Consider the following 18,056-nt stretch of genomic DNA (forward strand, 5'->3'; position numbering starts at 1 on the left):
TCCTGGTTCCAGGATCCAATCCAGGATGAAATTTTGCATGGGGTTGTTATGTCTCCTTTAATCTAGACAGTTGAGTTTTTTCTTTGTTTTTTACAATCTTGCAATTTTTGAAGAGTAGTTTTGTAGAATATCCCAATTTGGGTTTGATTGATGTTTTCTCATTATTAAGCTCAGATTCTGTGTGTGTGTGTGTGTGTGTGTGTGTTTTTGACACAAATACCACAGAAGTGATGTTGCATCATTCCCCGTGCATCATACTGGGAAGGAGATGACATGAAAATTTTGCATCATTGGTGCTGTTGACTTCGGTCACTGGTTAAGGTGGTGCCTGCCAGGGTTCTTCTTTATAAAGTTACTATTTTTCTTCTTGTGTTTAATAAGTATCGTGTGGGGAGGTACTTTGAGACTCTGTATTTTATTTCTTATGGTATTTTCACTGAGTAATTTTAACTTCCATTGATGATTCTTCCCTGCAGTGATTATTACTGTGGTGTTTGCCAAATGGTGATTTTTCTGTTTTAATGATTCTTTCTACCTTTATTAGTTGGAATTTTACCTTAAGGAAGAACTTTCTGCTTTCATTCAATCACCATAGATTATGGATTCTTATTTTATTCTACGGATATAATGTATTACTATCAGTATTTATTCCGATGTTTATGTTGTCCCAGATTTGAAAAGTGTGAGAATCTTCAAGCTGGTGCCTGTGTCCTTTTAACACATCCCTGTAATTTTTGTCATGCTTCCTTAATTCCTGAATACAAAAGATTCTAGGATTTTCTTGTATTTTCCCTATGCTAGCCACTTCTTCAAGGAGCCAGGTATACTTTTATTGGAAAATGGTGTTTAGAAACCAAAATCTGAGTGCAAGGCATACTCTTTGCTACTGGGATGTTAGTGTTTCTAGATCATCTCAGTGGCAGAGCTAGTTATATATATTTATGTGTACACACATTTATATATACTTATGTGCATGTATGTTGAAAACTGAGTTCAGATTGAAACTTCCAATTTCAGTACAATAGGACAGTGTTCATTCCAGCCTTTCATCTTTTCTTAATGTTTAATTTCTTTCTAGGATAGTGAAAAACTTAGGCACTCATTAACCACAACACTCTCTCTCTCTCTCTCTCTCTCTCAGTATACATAGTCTGCAGATTGATAAGCTACATCCCCATGAAAAACCTACTAACCAGAGGATAATATTTGTGTATTGTTCTTTTTGTCTTTAGCATGATATATAGTAAAAATATTGCTTTAAAAAGTTACTTAGGTTACAGAGATGCTGCCTGGTATAAGGTTCTTGTTTTGTAAAGTTACTATTTTTCTTTTTGTGTTTAATAAATATCGTGGGGGTGATACTTTAAGACCATGTGAATAGTTCCCCCCCCATTCAGTATTGTTGTGTTATTCATTTTTTTATACAAAAGGTTTGTTTGTTTCTGTTTGTATTTTGAGTCTTCCCCAATTCTTGTTGACTTTGATTCTTTTTCTAAGTTTATGAAATGTTAATACAGTTCTAAAAGTAAGAACTATACAAAAACGTATACTTAGGAATGTATATCACATCCTACTATACCTTGTAGTCCATTCTCATATCCCTATTATTTATACACTTTAAGTGATCATACTATCCCGTTCAGTTATTTAATGTATTGTCTGGTTTGTCAGTTAAGGGTTTTTATTTTAACGTTTATTTATTTTTGAGAGAGAGACAGGGAGAGGGGCAGAGAGAGAGAGGGAGATACAGAACCTGAAGCAGGCTCCAGGCTCTGAGCTGTCAGCACAGAGCCCGACACGGGGCTCAAACCCACAAACCGCGAGATCATGACCTGAGCCAAAGTCAGACACTTAACCAACTGAGCCACACAGGCCCCCCTCTGGTTTGTCAGTTTTCAATGGTATTCCAGCTAAATTACCTATTGCAGAATCAATGGGCTTGTTCTACTTTTCCTCTTCCTTTTTCTGTTTTTTGTTGCATGATTTCCATTGTGTCGTGTAATATTTGAACATCAATCTTTCATCCTGATCTCCACCTTTTATTTAGTTTTTGATCTAGAATTATATCTATGAAAATACTTACCATCAGCCCTTTTGCTGAAGTTTTCCCAGTCATTTTTTGGTTGGACGAAGGTCCAAAAGATTCCTCAAGCAGGACTTAACACGTACTGAGTTCCTAAGGTTGTGTATGTTGAAAATGTTTTTCTGTAGTCCTGACCCTTGACACAGGGACAGTGGGCTATACATAAAATCCTTGGTTGACACTTTCATTAAGTGTCATTAAAAAAAAATGCTTCTCAGCTACTGCCTTGTTTTACATATTGTGGATGCCATTCTAATTCTTATGCATTTGTAAGTTATTTGCTCTTTTTGCCTGGAAAGCTTGAGGCTTTTTCTTTTCTTTTTCTTTGAAATCTCATACCTTTTGAAAAATATACTTCAGATCTGATTGTTCTAGGTTGATTTTCCCAGAAACCTGGCGTGCCTTTTCAATATGTAGATTCAGGTCTTGATTTACTTTTGGACAATTTTCTTGGGTTGTAATTTCAAATATTAGTTCTATTTGAATATGGTTTCAAATATTCTATTTGGCTGTTTAGTTTTTTTTGTCTTTCAGGGGCTCCAGTTTTGCATAAAGTATTCCTTCTTGTCCTCCATTTCCATTGCTTCCTCTCTGAGCCTTTAAGATTTTTGTCTTTATATTGTTTTATTTTCTTGACTGCTTTTCTGTCTTTCTTCAGTGTCTCTTAGTACATTTTCATTTGTGTCTGTTTTCCTTTGGCACGCATTTACTTCTCATTTTTGATAAAATTCTCTTTTTTCTTTCCTAAGTTTAATTACCCTTCTTTTCATTTCTTACTCTTTTGTCCATTTTTCCTTGTACCTCTTGGATTCTGATTGAAGGTGATAACGTGATGTTTCAGATTTCCAAATAAATGACTATATTAGTTCAAATTGGAGTATTGTCTTAATGGTTTTCTTCTGTTTCATATGTTTTTTTGGGGGGTGGAGTTCATTGGCTGAGATGTGTTAATTTTTTTGGTAATAACTTTGTATAGAATTGATTAGTTTTCAAAAATAAAATAAAATAAAGAACTGACTAGTGTTTTCATCTGTTCATTATGAGGATTTGGGGTGCTTTATGAGAGTCTTAATTCAGTGACAGTCTCTTCTGTGACCGTAGCAAAGTTCAGTTCTTCAGGTTTTGTTGTTGTTGTTGTTGTTGTTGTTGTTGTTTTTTTTTTTTTTTTTTTGTGATTTGTATGTCCTGTAATTTTTGTTGTTGTTGTTTTGTAGGATGCTAGCTTTTCCTGTTTTGTTGTTTCCCGCCCTTTGCCTCCCATGTGCCAAAAGGTGCCTCTCCCTTCCTTTTTGTCTTTTTCTCCTCCAGAAGCCACTTTGCTGCCTCAGATCATGTGTACGTTTAAGCCCCGTTCAGTAGTGAGTGCTCTGCTCCACCAGATCATGTTTTAGTGTTTACAAACTTAGGGTGGGTTTATTTTTCCTGGTGGTGGTTTGAAAGCAATTTTAGGTCTGCTGCTAGCTTCCTCTTCTATCTTTCCTGCAGAAAGACTCTCTTGCTTACTGTGAATGCATGTGGCAGAAGTGTGAGTGAGTGCTCCCTGGGATTTGATGTTTTCTCCATTTTTACGTATAGTTATGTTGAAGTCTGGGCATTCTGTGCCTTCTCATTATGTGGAGGGCATGGCTTTTGTGTAGTTTTATTTGTTTTCCTTACTGTTCTGTATTGTTTGTAGAGGGTAGATGGGGACACACAAGCCCAGGTACCTGCTGCCTAGCTATCTGGAAACTCTTGGGCAAGTTTTTAACTCTCCTGAGTTCCGTTTCCTCATGTGTAGAATGGGGATGGTAATATACCTACTTGATGGAGATTTCATGAAGATTACACGAGATAATATATATGAAGTATTTAGAGCACCGCTTATCACATGAATGCTAAAAAACATTAGTTGCCATGATTGTCATTTTGTGATGGACGTAACGTCGGCTTGAAACTTGTGAATAGTGTCTAATGTTGGCTCTTCCTGTAGTACCATGTGTCTCATCTTCTTCTGCCTTTTCACGGACATGCTTTGGCTCCTGTACCATCTGTTCTTCAGGTTTTACTGACTTCCTTCTGTTGTCATGCAAATGAGCCTAAGTAAAACCCAAATTTAAAACCAGCCTTCCCTTGACTCACTTCCCTTTCTCACTCTCCACCCTATATGTCTGCTCCCTGCCCTGTCATAGAACCCTTCTAAACATTTGCCTATACTAGTTATTTCTGTTTTCACATCTCCCGTTGTCTCGCCAAGCCCCTCCATGTCACCTCTTAACCCCTCTATTGAAATGGTTCTAGCAAAGTTACTCAACCTCTGATTTTAAATCCAAGCATTACTTCTCTGTCCTGACGTTGCTCAACCCCACAATAGCATTTGACCTGGTGAACAACTCTTTTTTTTCTTGTCGTTGTTAGTATTGTTTTAAATTTTTATGAGATACTTCAGACATAAAAAAGCACAAAAATAACATAATGAACCTGCATATTTGCCATCAAGCTGAGTGAAAATTATCCATTCAGTTGAAGCCTTCATGCATCCCTTCCCAAACTGTATCCTCTCCTGTGCTCCTAAGTGTAGCTACGGTACTGAATTGATATTTATTGTTCCATTACTTTTTTGTACTTTTGCTACATACTGTTTCCTTATGTAAACTGTAGTGGCTCTTCATATTTTTAACTCCCATATTAAAAAATTATTGTTATATATCTCCTTTTGCAACTTGATCTTTTCATTCAGCGTTTTGTTAGAATCATTCACGTTGCCATGCATGGCCCTGGAATGTTTATTTTTCACTACTGTATAGTGTTTCATTGTAGGAACAGACTATGATTTATGCATTATCCTGTAGATGGACACTTCAGTTATTTTTACTTTTCAGTGTTACTAACAGTCCTTCTAGGAACACGCTTTAAGAAAAATTTTTTTAATGTTTATTTTTGAGAGAGAGAGACAGAGTGTGAGCAGGGGAGGTGCAGAGAGAGAGGGAGACGCAGAATCTGAAGCAGGCTCCAGGCTCTGAGCTGTCAGCACAGAGCCTGAAGTGGGGCTCAAACTCACAAATGGTGAGATCATGACCTGAGCTGAAGTTGGACGCCCAACTGACTGAGCCACCCAGGCGCCCCCTAGGAACACTTATAGATATCTCCTTATACGTATGTTTCTGTTTGGTCATAATGTATCTAATTAGACTCTTCTTTTGAAACACTTTATTCTAGCTTCCATAATACCATACTTGTCTGGTTTTCATTTTATTTGATGGACCAGACATTTTCAATCTCATTTTCTTGATCCTCATTCTTACTACACTGTTACATTATATTGTCCCAGGGCTTTGTCCTTAGCTCTGTTTCATCTATCCAGCTGCAGCTTTGATCTACTCTGACTTATCCCCCGTGCTAATTCCAGGTTGATTTTTATCAAATTCAATCTAGTCATGTAACTACTTTGCTTAGAGTCCTTCAGGGGCTCCCTGCTGCCTCTGAAGTCCAAGATCTGTTTCGCCATTAAGCCCACTATGTATCTCAAGTCCTTCTCTTCTCCAGAAGACTGTCTCTCTTGTGATTCCTCAATAGGGCAGGCTGGGCTTTTGCTTACAGTATTTGCTTACAGTATTTCTTCTGTTCACGATTTTCTTTCCCCTCACTCCTTACCTGCCTGGTAAACTTTTGCTCATTTTAAAAGATGACTTGATTGTCCCCTTTTCAGGGAAGCCTTCTCTGACACATTCAGCCAGAGTTAACAAATTCCTTTTCTGCATTCTCTTGGCAGTGTATTTGTTATCTCCATTATAATACTTGGTTCATTTAGCCAACAAATCTTTACTGATTGCCTGCTATATGCTACAAACTGTTCTAGATCTATTTATTTACTTACTATTTTATTTTCAAGTAATCTCTACATCTGACGTGAGGCTCAAACTCACGAACCCGAGCTGCACACTCTACTGGCTGAACCAGACAGGTGCCTAGAAGCTGTTCTAGACATTGGAGATAGAAGAGTAAACAAGACAAGTCCTTATTTTTAAGGAGTCTACATTCCAGAAAGTACAAAAGAGATAAAAAACAAACCAAACAATGTCATTTCAGATCATGCTAAGTGGAACTAGGATAGACCAGACAGTGTGGTAACGTGTTAGAGAGTATGTGTGTGCAGAGTAGGGGAGGATGGCATTCAGTGAGATGCCATTTGAGTTAAGACCTGAAAGATAAGAAGGAGCTAGCCATGCAGAGAACTGAAAGAAGAACATTCCAGGCAAAAGGAACAGCAAGTACAAAAGCCCTGGAGCTAGAATGAGTTTCATTTCTCATAGTTCTGGAGGCCGAAAGTCTGAGATCAGGGTATTAGCATGGTTGGATTCTGGCAAGGTCCTCTTCCACGTTACAGACAGCCAACGTCTCCCTGGATCCTCACATGGCAGAATGAGGAGGGTGAGGGAGCTCTTGGCCTTCTTTTTATAAGGACAGTGATTAATCACCTCCCAAAGGCTCCACCTCCAGATTAGATGTCCACATACAAATTTTGGTGGGACACAATCCTTCAGTCCAAAATAAGGATGGAGATAGATAATTTGGGAGCTACTAACTTGTTGATTATTTTAAAGCTATGAGGGTAAAATAATGTAGATGGAGAAGAGGGCCAACGGTGGAGCTTTGGATGTTGCAGAGTTTAGAGTATGAGAAGTCAGGAGGTAAGTGGGAGTCACAGAAGACAATAGAAGGGAGTAGCAATGGTGTCATGCTGCTTAGAGTTAGAATGTGGTGAAGCCACAGATGTGAGTTTGACTACGAGGTCACGTGACTTTGGCAAAAGCACCTTTAGGGCATTCCAGTGGTCAGAAGGTAGAATTTATCGCCTTACTTTAATTACCTGCTTATATATCTGTCTCCTCCTCTTGAGTGTGTGCTAGGTCTTTTCATTTCTAGGGCTTAGCCTGTAGTAGATGGTGAATGAATGTTTGCCTACAGGCTTGAAGTTTCTATCAGTTCAGGGAATATAATCGTGTGAATAACAAGTTAAAACACACCGAGAGAGGCAAATGCATTTTAGTAGAGGTACACAGTGCCTCCTGAAGCCATCCTGATATAGTCAAAAGGGCCTTGCTCTCAATTCAGAGGGCCTGTCCCAAGCTCTGGCTCCACTTCTCACCCCAGCTGAAGGTGCCAGGGACAAGTCCTCCACCGTCTCCAGATTGAGTTCCTCAGCTATCATGTGTGGGAAATACTAACAAATTCCTCTTACAGGAAATTTTGTGAGCAGCAAATGAGCTGATGCACAGGAGAGCCCTTTGCAAGTAAAAAGATACTCTGCAAGTGCTATTTTTGTAAAAATAACTGGATTATCCATTTCATTACTGACTTATAAAGTAGATTAGATCAGAGTGTAATAAAACTCATATTTAGGCAGTGGCATGTGAATGGCAACAAGTTGGGGGAGGACATAGATCACTGGGAAATGCGATACTTTTCCAGAAATAATAGGAAATTCATATTTTTTTGGCTTTGTTCCCTCATCTTTCCCAGATAAATCATTCTATTGGAACCAAAGAGTAGACTCTTTTACTTTAAGATCTAGTAGTCTCTTTACCCCACTGTTGCATATATCTGAAAAAATAAAATGTAGGTAACATCGCTTGGGTTTTTCTCCGCTTATTTCTATGTTTTTAGTGAGTACATTAACTCAATTTGACAGATTTTCTTCATGGTGATTACTCATTTTATTTTACTTCTAGGGTAAAAATCACGGTAAGAAACTCCGAAATTACTATGCAGCAAACAGTTGTCCTCCTGCTGCCAGAATGAGCAGCGTGGTGGAACCTGTGGCCACGCCAGCGGTTCCAGTTCCTCCACAGGTGAGATGCGTGTGTCAGGGTGGAAGCTGTCCTGTGCACAAGTGGTCATGGATGAAATTTGTCATCCATGAGCCCATCAAGGTACAGTTGGGCAAATACTCCCAAAAGGTTCTCCTTGGTACTTTTAACTCCTTGAACTGTAGTGCTGGATGTAAAGCTTGCCAACATCCATGACCCTCGAGATTTCTCGTTGGCTTTGGTTGCGATGCATGAAATGATGAAACAAATATTGGTACATGTACTTTTCTCTAAGCATTTCTCAAAATTCTGGGTTAAATAACTCTGAATGTCTAGGCTAAGCTCTGAATGAAAAGAGAGGTTCTTAAACACTTACATCTTTATTACAGTTAATCCCCCTGACTTCCTATTTGCCTTCCAGCAAGGTCAGTTTTCTCAGATTACCGCTTTCTTACCTCTATGGCAAGAGCCTGTATAAACTTTATCTGGACTTTGGTGTAATGACACATACTGGTGAGCCAAGTTCTTTCACTCTTTGGTAGGTAAAGCAGGTGTTTGAGGCAAGAAATCCTGTACTCGGTAACAGTCTCTGAAATATGGATTGTATTCCTTCATCTGTCTTTGTCTGTAGAACAATACATGGTCATAGATAATAATAACTCTAATTGAGCTCTTACTATGCCAGGCACTCTGCTAAGCACTTTCCATGCGTCACTTCATTCAGCGCTGGGACTAAGATGATGTCAGGGATGTACTTGACTTAGGCACAAAAATTAAGAGGGAGCCAAAACATTAAGTTATCAAGATAAATATTTTAATGTCATATTGTAAAAATCCAAAATTAATTTGAAAAAATCAGTAGTAAACAAAATGTCAACAACTTAAAGACGGGGTAGGTATTACTGATTTTCCTTCTGCCTTGGCTGCCATATGGCTTGGCATGGCGCTATTCCTGATCCTGTCTGTATTTAAAATTTTGATACTTTGTTTACATTGATTTCTTTTGGCATCAGGTTTGATTTGTAAGAATGTTCCGTTAAAATATTATTTATCTTGATGGCTGAGTTTTTTTTTTTTTTTTTAATTTTTTTTTTTTCAACGTTTTTTATTTGTTTTTGGGACAGAGAGAGACAGAGCATGAACGGGGGAGGGGCAGAGAGAGAGGGAGACACAGAATCGGAAACAGGCTCCAGGCTCCGAGCCATCAGCCCAGAGCCTGACGCGGGGCTCGAACTCATGGACTGCCAGATCGTGACCTGGCTGAAGTCGGACGCTTAACCGACTGCGCCACCCAGGCGCCCCGATGGCTGAGTTTTTTGATACACCCTTAAATTTCATGCCCATGGCAAATGCTTGTCTTGCCTCATTCTAGTCCTGGACCCTGATTGCATTTAGTGCTTCCAAGAACGTAGAGGTATTGGCCTTATTAGTGGGCGTGTAATCCGTGGGCCAGCAACATTTGTCTCAGCTGGACATTTATTAGAAGCTCAGGTAAGCTAAGTAACTTGTCCATGGCATTACATGTTTTGTGAATTGGCGGAACAAGAATTTCTTTTGACCTTGGACCTCTACTAACCATGACAGCATAATTTTACTTGTCTGAACATCAGTTTTCCAGTATTTAAAGTGTGGACAGCCATTCCAGGTATCTTTCCATCCTCACGAGTTTGTGGGGTAAATGAGAGAAGGTAAAAACAGAGTCAAAGGACAGGAAAATACCCAGACAGATTTTCAGGCTGAGCAGTTTACAGGGCCCTTATTCCTCAAGGCTGCTGTGGAACGAGATGGTCACTCCTGGCTGGGGACTGTTTTCAGCTGGTGTCTGCCTCCTGAGCAAATAGCCATCACCTTCTTTCACAGCCTAGCCCTTTGTGATTTTTGGAGACAGCTATCCTGTCCCCAGAAAATCTTTCTGACCGGATGAAACAATACTGTTTCCCTCAGTTGGTCCTAATACGATATGCTTTCCAGGCTCCTTATTATGTATTTTATTCTCCTCTAGCCAAAATCTAGTTTGTCTTTTTTTGTTAACAGTATTTATTGAGTAGATACTATCTTCCAGGCACTGTGTTAGGTTTCTCATAACTCGTTTCTCAGCTGAATACAGTTGTCTGAATCTGTTGGTTATTTTTCCCCAGCTACATCTGTAGCTAATTTTTAGACTCTTTGGGAGAGGGGCTCATTTGTAAATATATGTCTGTATATCCCTTCTGCATTAGGTAGCAAGCCCTAAAAGCAGTAGGCATTCATTAAAGGCTTGCTGATGGATTCTGGATGGACTTTACCTTTCTGATAATGTGATATTAGGCCTTACCTGTACTGCCCTGAATCTTTTATGCTTCTTTTAAAAAATTTCTCCATGGAGACAGCAACAAGCCATTAACCAGTTCGGTACATAGGTGATTGTAATACAAAACCACATTGTCTCTCAACATTTTTTTTTCTCTCTGTTGTTGTTGCTTTTTTTTCTGGAATGAATTATGTCCTTTCCTTATAAAGCCGAATGCTGTGGTCATACCGTAACCTTTGGTTATCTTTCAACACTTAGAGGGAACTTTGAAGGAAAGAAGGGAATAAACTTCACATTTTTTTTTTTTAACTTTATCTCTTGTGTCTTTAATGTCAGATGGGCTCCTTTAAGCCAGGAGGCAGAGTGATCCTGGCCACAGAGAACGATTACTGTAAGCTCTGTGATGCCTCCTTTAGTTCTCCGGCTGTGGCTCAGGCTCACTATCAAGGGAAGAATCATGCCAAGAGGCTGCGGCTGGCGGAAGCTCAGAGTAACTCATTCTCGTAGGTATTGCCACTTTCTCTGAGGCCAAAGTGTTGTGTAAGACTGACTGTCTAGAGAAAAAGAGTTGAAAGGGATCCTTGTTTAGAAGTCTCACTCTTTTAAAATTTCTTTTCTCCAGGGAATCCTCAGAGGCGGGTCAGCGGCGGACCCGGAAAGAAGGGAATGAGTATAAGATGATGCCTAATAGGAGGAATATGTATACGGTACAGAATAATTCAGGTATCCTGTGGATTTCCACATACCTTGGCTACATTCTACAGATGGTCTTCTTTATTTTTATTTCCTTTAATGGGAATAAGTAGTCCTGGGAATTTGGGGCTAGCTAATTGTTTTGTTCAATTTGTCTAGTGGCTTTTCAAGTTGGCATTTATTTCCAAGCATTTATTTATTTATTTATTTATTCATTCATTCATTCATTTATTTATGCTGAGGTATATTATTTATTTTTATTTTAAGGTCTCTGATCATAGTCCTTTATACTGCTCCTGGTGTTTGCCTGCTGAGAAATGTAAAATGCATTATAAAAATGGGCTGTTTGGTTTAAAGTTGTACAATGTTAAATCTTCATTTTGGGGGGAAAATAAAAAAAGATTATAGCAGTGGCTTTTAAGTAGGGTGGTGAATCAGATTTATTGGGGGAATTTTTACAAAATACACATGCCTGAACCATGACTTAGAGATTTTCAGTCAGTAAATTGGGAGTGGGACCCAGACATATGTGTGGTATGAAAATGCTTCTTCAGTGATTCTCATATACACCTTCAGGTTAGAACTGCCACTTTAGAGGAATGTTGTCTGCATTTTCTGATTATCTCCAGTAGGAGAGAGTTGAACTGAATAGTCCTTCATTCTCTCCCCATCACAGCCTCCAGTGCACACACATATCAGCAGAGGTAATTCACGTGAACAGTAAATCAAACAAAAAAACAAAAAAAAGTTAGTTGGAAAGGCAAGAGAAGCATAGAAAAAAGGGACATGTAGAAAGCACAATGTAATAGGATTAATAGAAGTTCAGATATATGTCAGTAATTATAGTAAGTGTAAATTTACTGAAGTCCCAGTTTAAAGACAAGTGTTATAAGATTAGATAAAAAATTCAGCTGAAAGGAAGCTGAGATAGCTGTATTGATTTTAGATAAAGTAGGGTGCCTGGGTGGCTCCATCAGTTAAGCATCCGACTTCGGCTCAGGTCATGATCTCACAGCTTGTGAGTTTCAGCCCTGCGTCAGGCTCTATGCTGACAGCTCGGAGCCTGGAGCCTGCTTCGGATTTTGTATCTTCTTCTGTCTCTGCCCCTGCTTGCTTGCACTCTGTGTTTTTCTCTCTCTCTCTCTCTCATAAGTAAACATTTAAAAAATTAAAAATTAGATGAAATAAACTTTAGGACAGATGGCAGTTTAGACTACATTCTCTGGCCAGAATACAATTAAATGAGAAGTCAATATCAAAAAATACATTTAAAAAAAATGTTATGAAATTTCCATTTGGAAATTTTAAAATACTTCTAAATGACTCATGGATCAAAGAAGTAATCGTACTGGAAATTAAAAATTCTTAAAACCAAACAGTAATAAAAATAGATTAAACTGTAGGATTCAGTGAAAATAATATCTTGAGGAAAGTCTTAAGTATTTCTTACAGTAGAAAAGAAAAGCAGAAAATTAATAAGCAGTTGTCCAACTTAAGTCAGTTACATAACTGAGTTTTGACCCAAAGAAAACAAAAACACTATTTTTTAAAAATGTTTATTTATTTTTGAGAGAGAGAGGGAGAGAGAGAGACAGAGCGCGAATGGGGGAAGGGCAGAGAGAGAGGGAGACAGAATTGTAGGCAGGCTCCTGGCTCTGAGCTGTTAGCACAGAGCATGATGTGGGGCTTGAACTCACCAGCTGCGAGATCATCACCTGAGCTGAAGTTGGATACTTAACCAACTGAGCCACCCAGGCACCCCCAAAAACACTATTTTGAAAAGATATATGTACCCCTGTTTATTGCAGCATTATTTGCAATAGCCAAAATATGGAGGCAACCCAAGTATCCATTAGTATATGAATGGATAAAGATGTGGTGTGTACATGCATGTGCGCGCGCACACACACACACACACACACACACTATGGAATATTAATCATAAAAAAGGATGAGATCTTGCTCTTTGAAAAAACATGGATGGACCTAGAGGGTATTATGCTAAGTAAATATAGAGAACAAATAGTAGGGGAGGGGAGGGCGGCTTGGGCAAAATGGTGAAGGGGAGTGGGAGACACAGCCTTCCAGTTATGGAATGAATAAGTCAGAGGATAATAGGTATAACATAGGAAATATAGTCAATGGTATTATAATAGTGTTGTATGGTAACAGATGGCAGCTACACTGGTGGTGAGCATCGCATAATGTATAGAATCGTCGAATTGCTATGTTGTACACTTGAAACTAAGGTAACATGATGTGTCAGGTATACTTCAATAAAAACAAACAACCCTCCCAAGGAGCGCGTGGGTGGCACAGTTGGTTAAGCATCCAACTTTGGCTCAGGTCATGATCTCACGGTTTGTGAGTTTGAGCCCCACCGTGGGCTCTGTGCTGACAGCTCCGGAGCCTGGAGCCTGCTTCAGATTCTGTGTCTCCCTCTCTCTCTGCCCCTCCCCCCATTTGCACTCTGTCTCTCTCTCTCAAAAAACAAACAAACAAAAAACAAACAAAAAAACAACCTCCCCAACTTAAAATACATTAGTTATAATTTGGTTTACCTATAAATACGTCACATTGCATATTTTGAATTCTAAAGAATTTATTTACATAATTATAGATTAACTTTTTTCTTTTTGAGAGAGAGAGGGAGAGAGTATGGGTGTAAGCTGAGTTGAGGGGCAGAGAGAGAGAATCCCAAACAGGCTTCATGCTCAGTGGAGAGCCTGATGCAGGGCTCAATCCCACGACCCTGGGGTCATGACCTGAGTTGATACCAAGAGTCAGATGCTCAGCTGACTGAGCCACCCAGGAGCCCCTAGATTACCTTTTTTTGAATGCACAGGCTAGTAAATTCAATTTAACATAGTTAAAAAAAAAAAGAAGTCAGTTATGTAAAAAGAAGAAAATAAAATTATTAGTAATCCCACCAACGTTTTTGTATATGTCATTCCCATCTCTCTGTATACTTCTTTAAAATAGAAATGCGATTATATTTTGTGATATTCTTGTTTCACTTAGTAGCTTATTATAATTACGTTTGCATGTAATCAAAAGAGTTTTTGTTACTTATGGTGACTGCATGGATTTCCATTGCATCCATTACCGTAATTGTTCAAATCATGTGTTTGATCTCTCCTTTCCCCACATCCTCTGATAAAAACTTATATGAACACTGGTCATAAATAATGTCCTTGTTGACAAATCTCCGTGCAAAAATTCTCAGTATTTTCTTGGGATAATTCTTAGAAGTCGAAGTTTTGGATTAAAGAGTTAGCATAATCACAAAAGTTTCCATGCAATGTTTGGAAGTTAAACAGTTTTTAAAATTTTATTTACTTTTTAGAGACATTGCCATTTTGAGCTTGGGTTTGGCCCTATGGTAACCTTTCTGATGATAGTCGGAGGAATCATTTTAGCTTTTTAGATTGCACCTGTATAAAAATGTAATTTAAGAAAATCTGGGAATTTTGCATTCTTTTAAAGCTGGGAGTTCAGTGAATTTTATAATTTGAACTTAGAGTGACAAATTACAGTGATAATCAGCCAGACTGCCATCGTTTATTGAGTAAATATTTTGAAGTGACTACACTACTTTCATCTCTTGCTTTAGCAGGTCCTTACTTCAATCCCCGCTCTCGGCAGAGAATCCCCCGTGATCTGGCCATGTGTGTGACTCCAAGTGGCCGGTTTTACTGCTCCATGTGTAATGTCGGGGCCGGCGAAGAGATGGAGTTCCGGCAGCATTTAGAGAGCAAGCAACATAAAAGCAAGGTGTCTGAGCAGCGGTACAGGAACGAGATGGAGAACCTGGGATATGTATAGTGCTTGTTACATTCAGAGAGAGCAGCTTTGCCTGCCTGGTGTTTTGCCTTCTGTCGACATGCCCTGCTTTTGTGGTCCTTTTGATATAAGTACATTCCTCTGCTTAATGTTAATATATGTAACCTGCAGTGGTACCGTGAGATGTCAAAACTGGGGAAGGTAAAGAATGTGCTTCTTAGGTCACGATGCGTTTTCAGGTCAGTTGTGTTGAGCTACTTAGAGCATGTGACCTACCTACCCCATGAGAAATAACTTTTTATCTTGACCGAGTTCTGGTCAACTAGTAGCCTGATCACTTAGAGCTTTAACTATTTGAAAATTTCACCTTCTTTTGCAATTTTAGTTTTATGTACTGTTAAGAATATTCTTGAGTTCTTACTTCAGATAATGGTGACAACAGGTAAGCAGAGATTTTGGTTTCCCAAGGCTTCTTTGGAACCACCTCAATGCAATGCCTTGTCAGTAGGATATACTATTATTGTAAACTGCATTAGGGTCTTTCCCAGGACATGTTTTCCCATTATCATGTCTTCCCATTATTGAAATGCAGATTTTCATGGATTCATACACTTCCAATGTGCTTGTAGACTTCCAAATGGTGAAATTTCATTTCCAGTCATGGATTTCATTCATTTAAATGCCACCTTCTTCCTTTCCCCTCCCCTGCCCCTCCCCGTCCTGGTTGAATTAGCTTGTAAAATAAGCTCATTCTCATGCCCCAGCCATATTATGGGCTTTCCAAGCCCCCCATTCCAATATCCAGTGAGTGTAAGATAGATATGCTATTTTTTACAAAGATATTTTTCGGATGGTTTTAGAGTTATTCACTGATAATATGTACTTGTATGATGGTCTTGATCCTAAATTCAGTTCTCTTGACATTTGTTTTGGCAGACTTTTTTGATAAACTGATCCTTACATTGTACATTCTTTCCTGTCTTGCCAGTTTGTTGGCCGTCCTGAGAAAATACTACTACCTTACTGTTTCATAAATAGAGAGGACTTTAAAAAAAGTTAATCAAATTTTAGTAGCATCATTTCCAATAGTAAAATACGTGAACTTTGGTTTCTTTATAATTTAGCTTTCTAAAAGATAATAGAAATACATTATGGAGTACTTTGGTATCTGCTAATTACAACAGTATTATTATTTTCTTGTTTTCAAAATAAGAAGCTCTAGTGTATGGCTAGATTAACTAATGGAGTACCCTATGAACTTTCATTACTTGTATTTTATCTACTTACTATAGTTACATAGATAAGACTGGTGCTCATCCATAGTTCTTTTGAAAGGCCACATTCACCAGGAAGTTTATATTGAGTAGTATCTTTGCACTATGGTCAATTCACATTTGATTGCTTACATTACTAATTAAAAATGAAACTCCTTTTTCCCTTGGGAATTCTATAAGCAAAGAGATGAGGAGAAGGAAATTATCATTGTCATTCTTTTCCTTTAATACTTATGAACAGTTTTTGAGCAATCTAGATATGTATTTAAAATTCAGTTTTGGGATTAACCTCTAGTTCAGTATCAAGTTGCCCTTTGGTTGAAGTGGTTTTTTGAAAAATAGTAGAATTGTTTAGTAATTTTTTTTCTCCCCAAAATAGAAGAATGAAATAACGTTATTGAGATTCTATCTAGACTTGTGACTCATAGTATAATCCTTTTATATAATTGATTTGTTTAGGGCAATTTAGAGCTTATTTCGTTGGTCAGTAGGTTACTCATTTTGCTGCTAAGTATAATTTTTTGGTAGATTTTAATATAACAGTGCTGGCCACTTGGTTCTATAATTATTTAAAAATCTCATTTTCCCCTCTTTCTCTTTATGTCTCTCTGTGTGTGTGTGTGTGTATGTATATGTACACACACACACATATATGTGTGTATATATTTATATACATACACACACATATGTTTATGTGATACCATAGAGAAAATTTCATTGGATCCTTATTTCAGATAACAGTAAAGGATTGTGAATAAGAATTTACAGTTTGTAAAAGTGGCATTTATCTATTTTCCATTTTTCCTTTACAAATAAAATTAAAGGAAGGATTTCGCCCACTCTCCCCACTTAACAATCTCATTACATATGTACAAAAAGCAGTGGACTTAAAGGCCTTGATGTTTTTCCTGGCCTTGCACATTCAGGTTTCCAGTCTCCCAGTGCCCTTAATGGATGTTATGAATGCATAAACGCATTTTCTTTAAAGAAAAGTTAGATTTATAGTGTTATTTCTTACTTGCTCTATTTCTTTGCACTAAAAAAGAGCTATGTGTTTGTTTTATATGACACTTTAGATACCATATTGCCTACAATAACTCAGTTTGCTCCTTAATTTCCAAACTGTAGGAAGTTGATAACTTCCATGATCATTTATGGAGGTTACATACACATCCAAAAAACGAAAAACAAAAAAACCCACAAATCTCTGGGACAGTGGGTTGTTTTGGGCTTGTTACCTTGCAATATTCTCCTATATTCTATAGGTGAAACAAAGGGTGACAGAGGTTGTCAGAAAGGAAATACCTAAATAAACACATCTCTGCATGGTACAATTTCTCATATTCATACATTCCCTGTAGACAGTGTTTTTTCCCCTGTCGAAGAAGGCTGTTGTTCCTGCTGCAGTGATAAGTGATCTCCATTGGTTTCATGTTGTGAAGTCCACTCCCGCTCTGTAATGTGCTTTAGAATTTGCACCCTGTGCTCCCCAGGAGTCATGTTACTATCTTTTTATATTCTGTATACAACGATGGACAGAGGCCTAAACAGTGGAAAACCTTGAGTCAAACAAATAGATTTCAGTAATCATCTGCAAGAACTCATAGCATCAAAGTCTCTTTTCTCTGTGAATATCTTTGTGTAAGTTGTCATTCAAAGTCAATGTTAGAAGATAACAATTAGAAACTCTTAAGATATTGAGGGCAAGAAGTTGTAAAGGAAAAATTCCATGTTCCAATTAAAAGGTTGGATTGCATATGCCTTTGAAGTGTTTTTTTCAAAAAGTTAAGCTACAAAATTGAGTGTGCCATGTAATCCTTTTGACTCACATTGAACAGAAAAATACTTTGCTGGTCTTGTCTTTGTATATTATGTACTGCAACTTGTAAATATGTGCATGTTTTTTAATTACATTTGTCTGCTTGTCTCTTATTGCACTGGATTCTGCAAGATGAATAATATTTTATACCATTCATTTAGAAAAAGTAACTTCTCCAACTCCCTCATTATTTCCCCTTGTAATTAGTTGGTAAACTCAGAAAACCATTTAGGATTTTTGAAACCCTGAGATTGAATGAAGAATCATGGCTGTCTGAGATCATCCTTATGTTCCTCTGACTTAAACATGCTAAAGGGAAGCATGAAAT

General features: G+C 38.0%; 1 protein-coding gene across 1 annotated transcript in view; it reads left to right on the top strand.

Annotated features, from left to right (window-relative positions):
- Positions 1-17,665, top strand: part of ZMAT3 (zinc finger matrin-type 3) — a 28,581-nt gene extending 10,916 nt beyond the window's left edge. Inside the window, exons 3-6 of the mRNA XM_049629580.1 lie at positions 7,792-7,911; positions 10,496-10,662; positions 10,782-10,882; positions 14,469-17,665. Of these exons, the coding sequence (XP_049485537.1) occupies positions 7,792-7,911; positions 10,496-10,662; positions 10,782-10,882; positions 14,469-14,677 (597 nt within the window). The 3' untranslated portion in view covers positions 14,678-17,665. The remainder of the gene's footprint in view (positions 1-7,791; positions 7,912-10,495; positions 10,663-10,781; positions 10,883-14,468) is intronic.
- Positions 17,666-18,056: the final 391 nt, after the last annotated feature.

This window comes from Panthera uncia, chromosome C2 (assembly GCF_023721935.1).
Source record: "Panthera uncia isolate 11264 chromosome C2, Puncia_PCG_1.0, whole genome shotgun sequence".
NCBI lineage: Eukaryota > Metazoa > Chordata > Mammalia > Carnivora > Felidae > Panthera > Panthera uncia.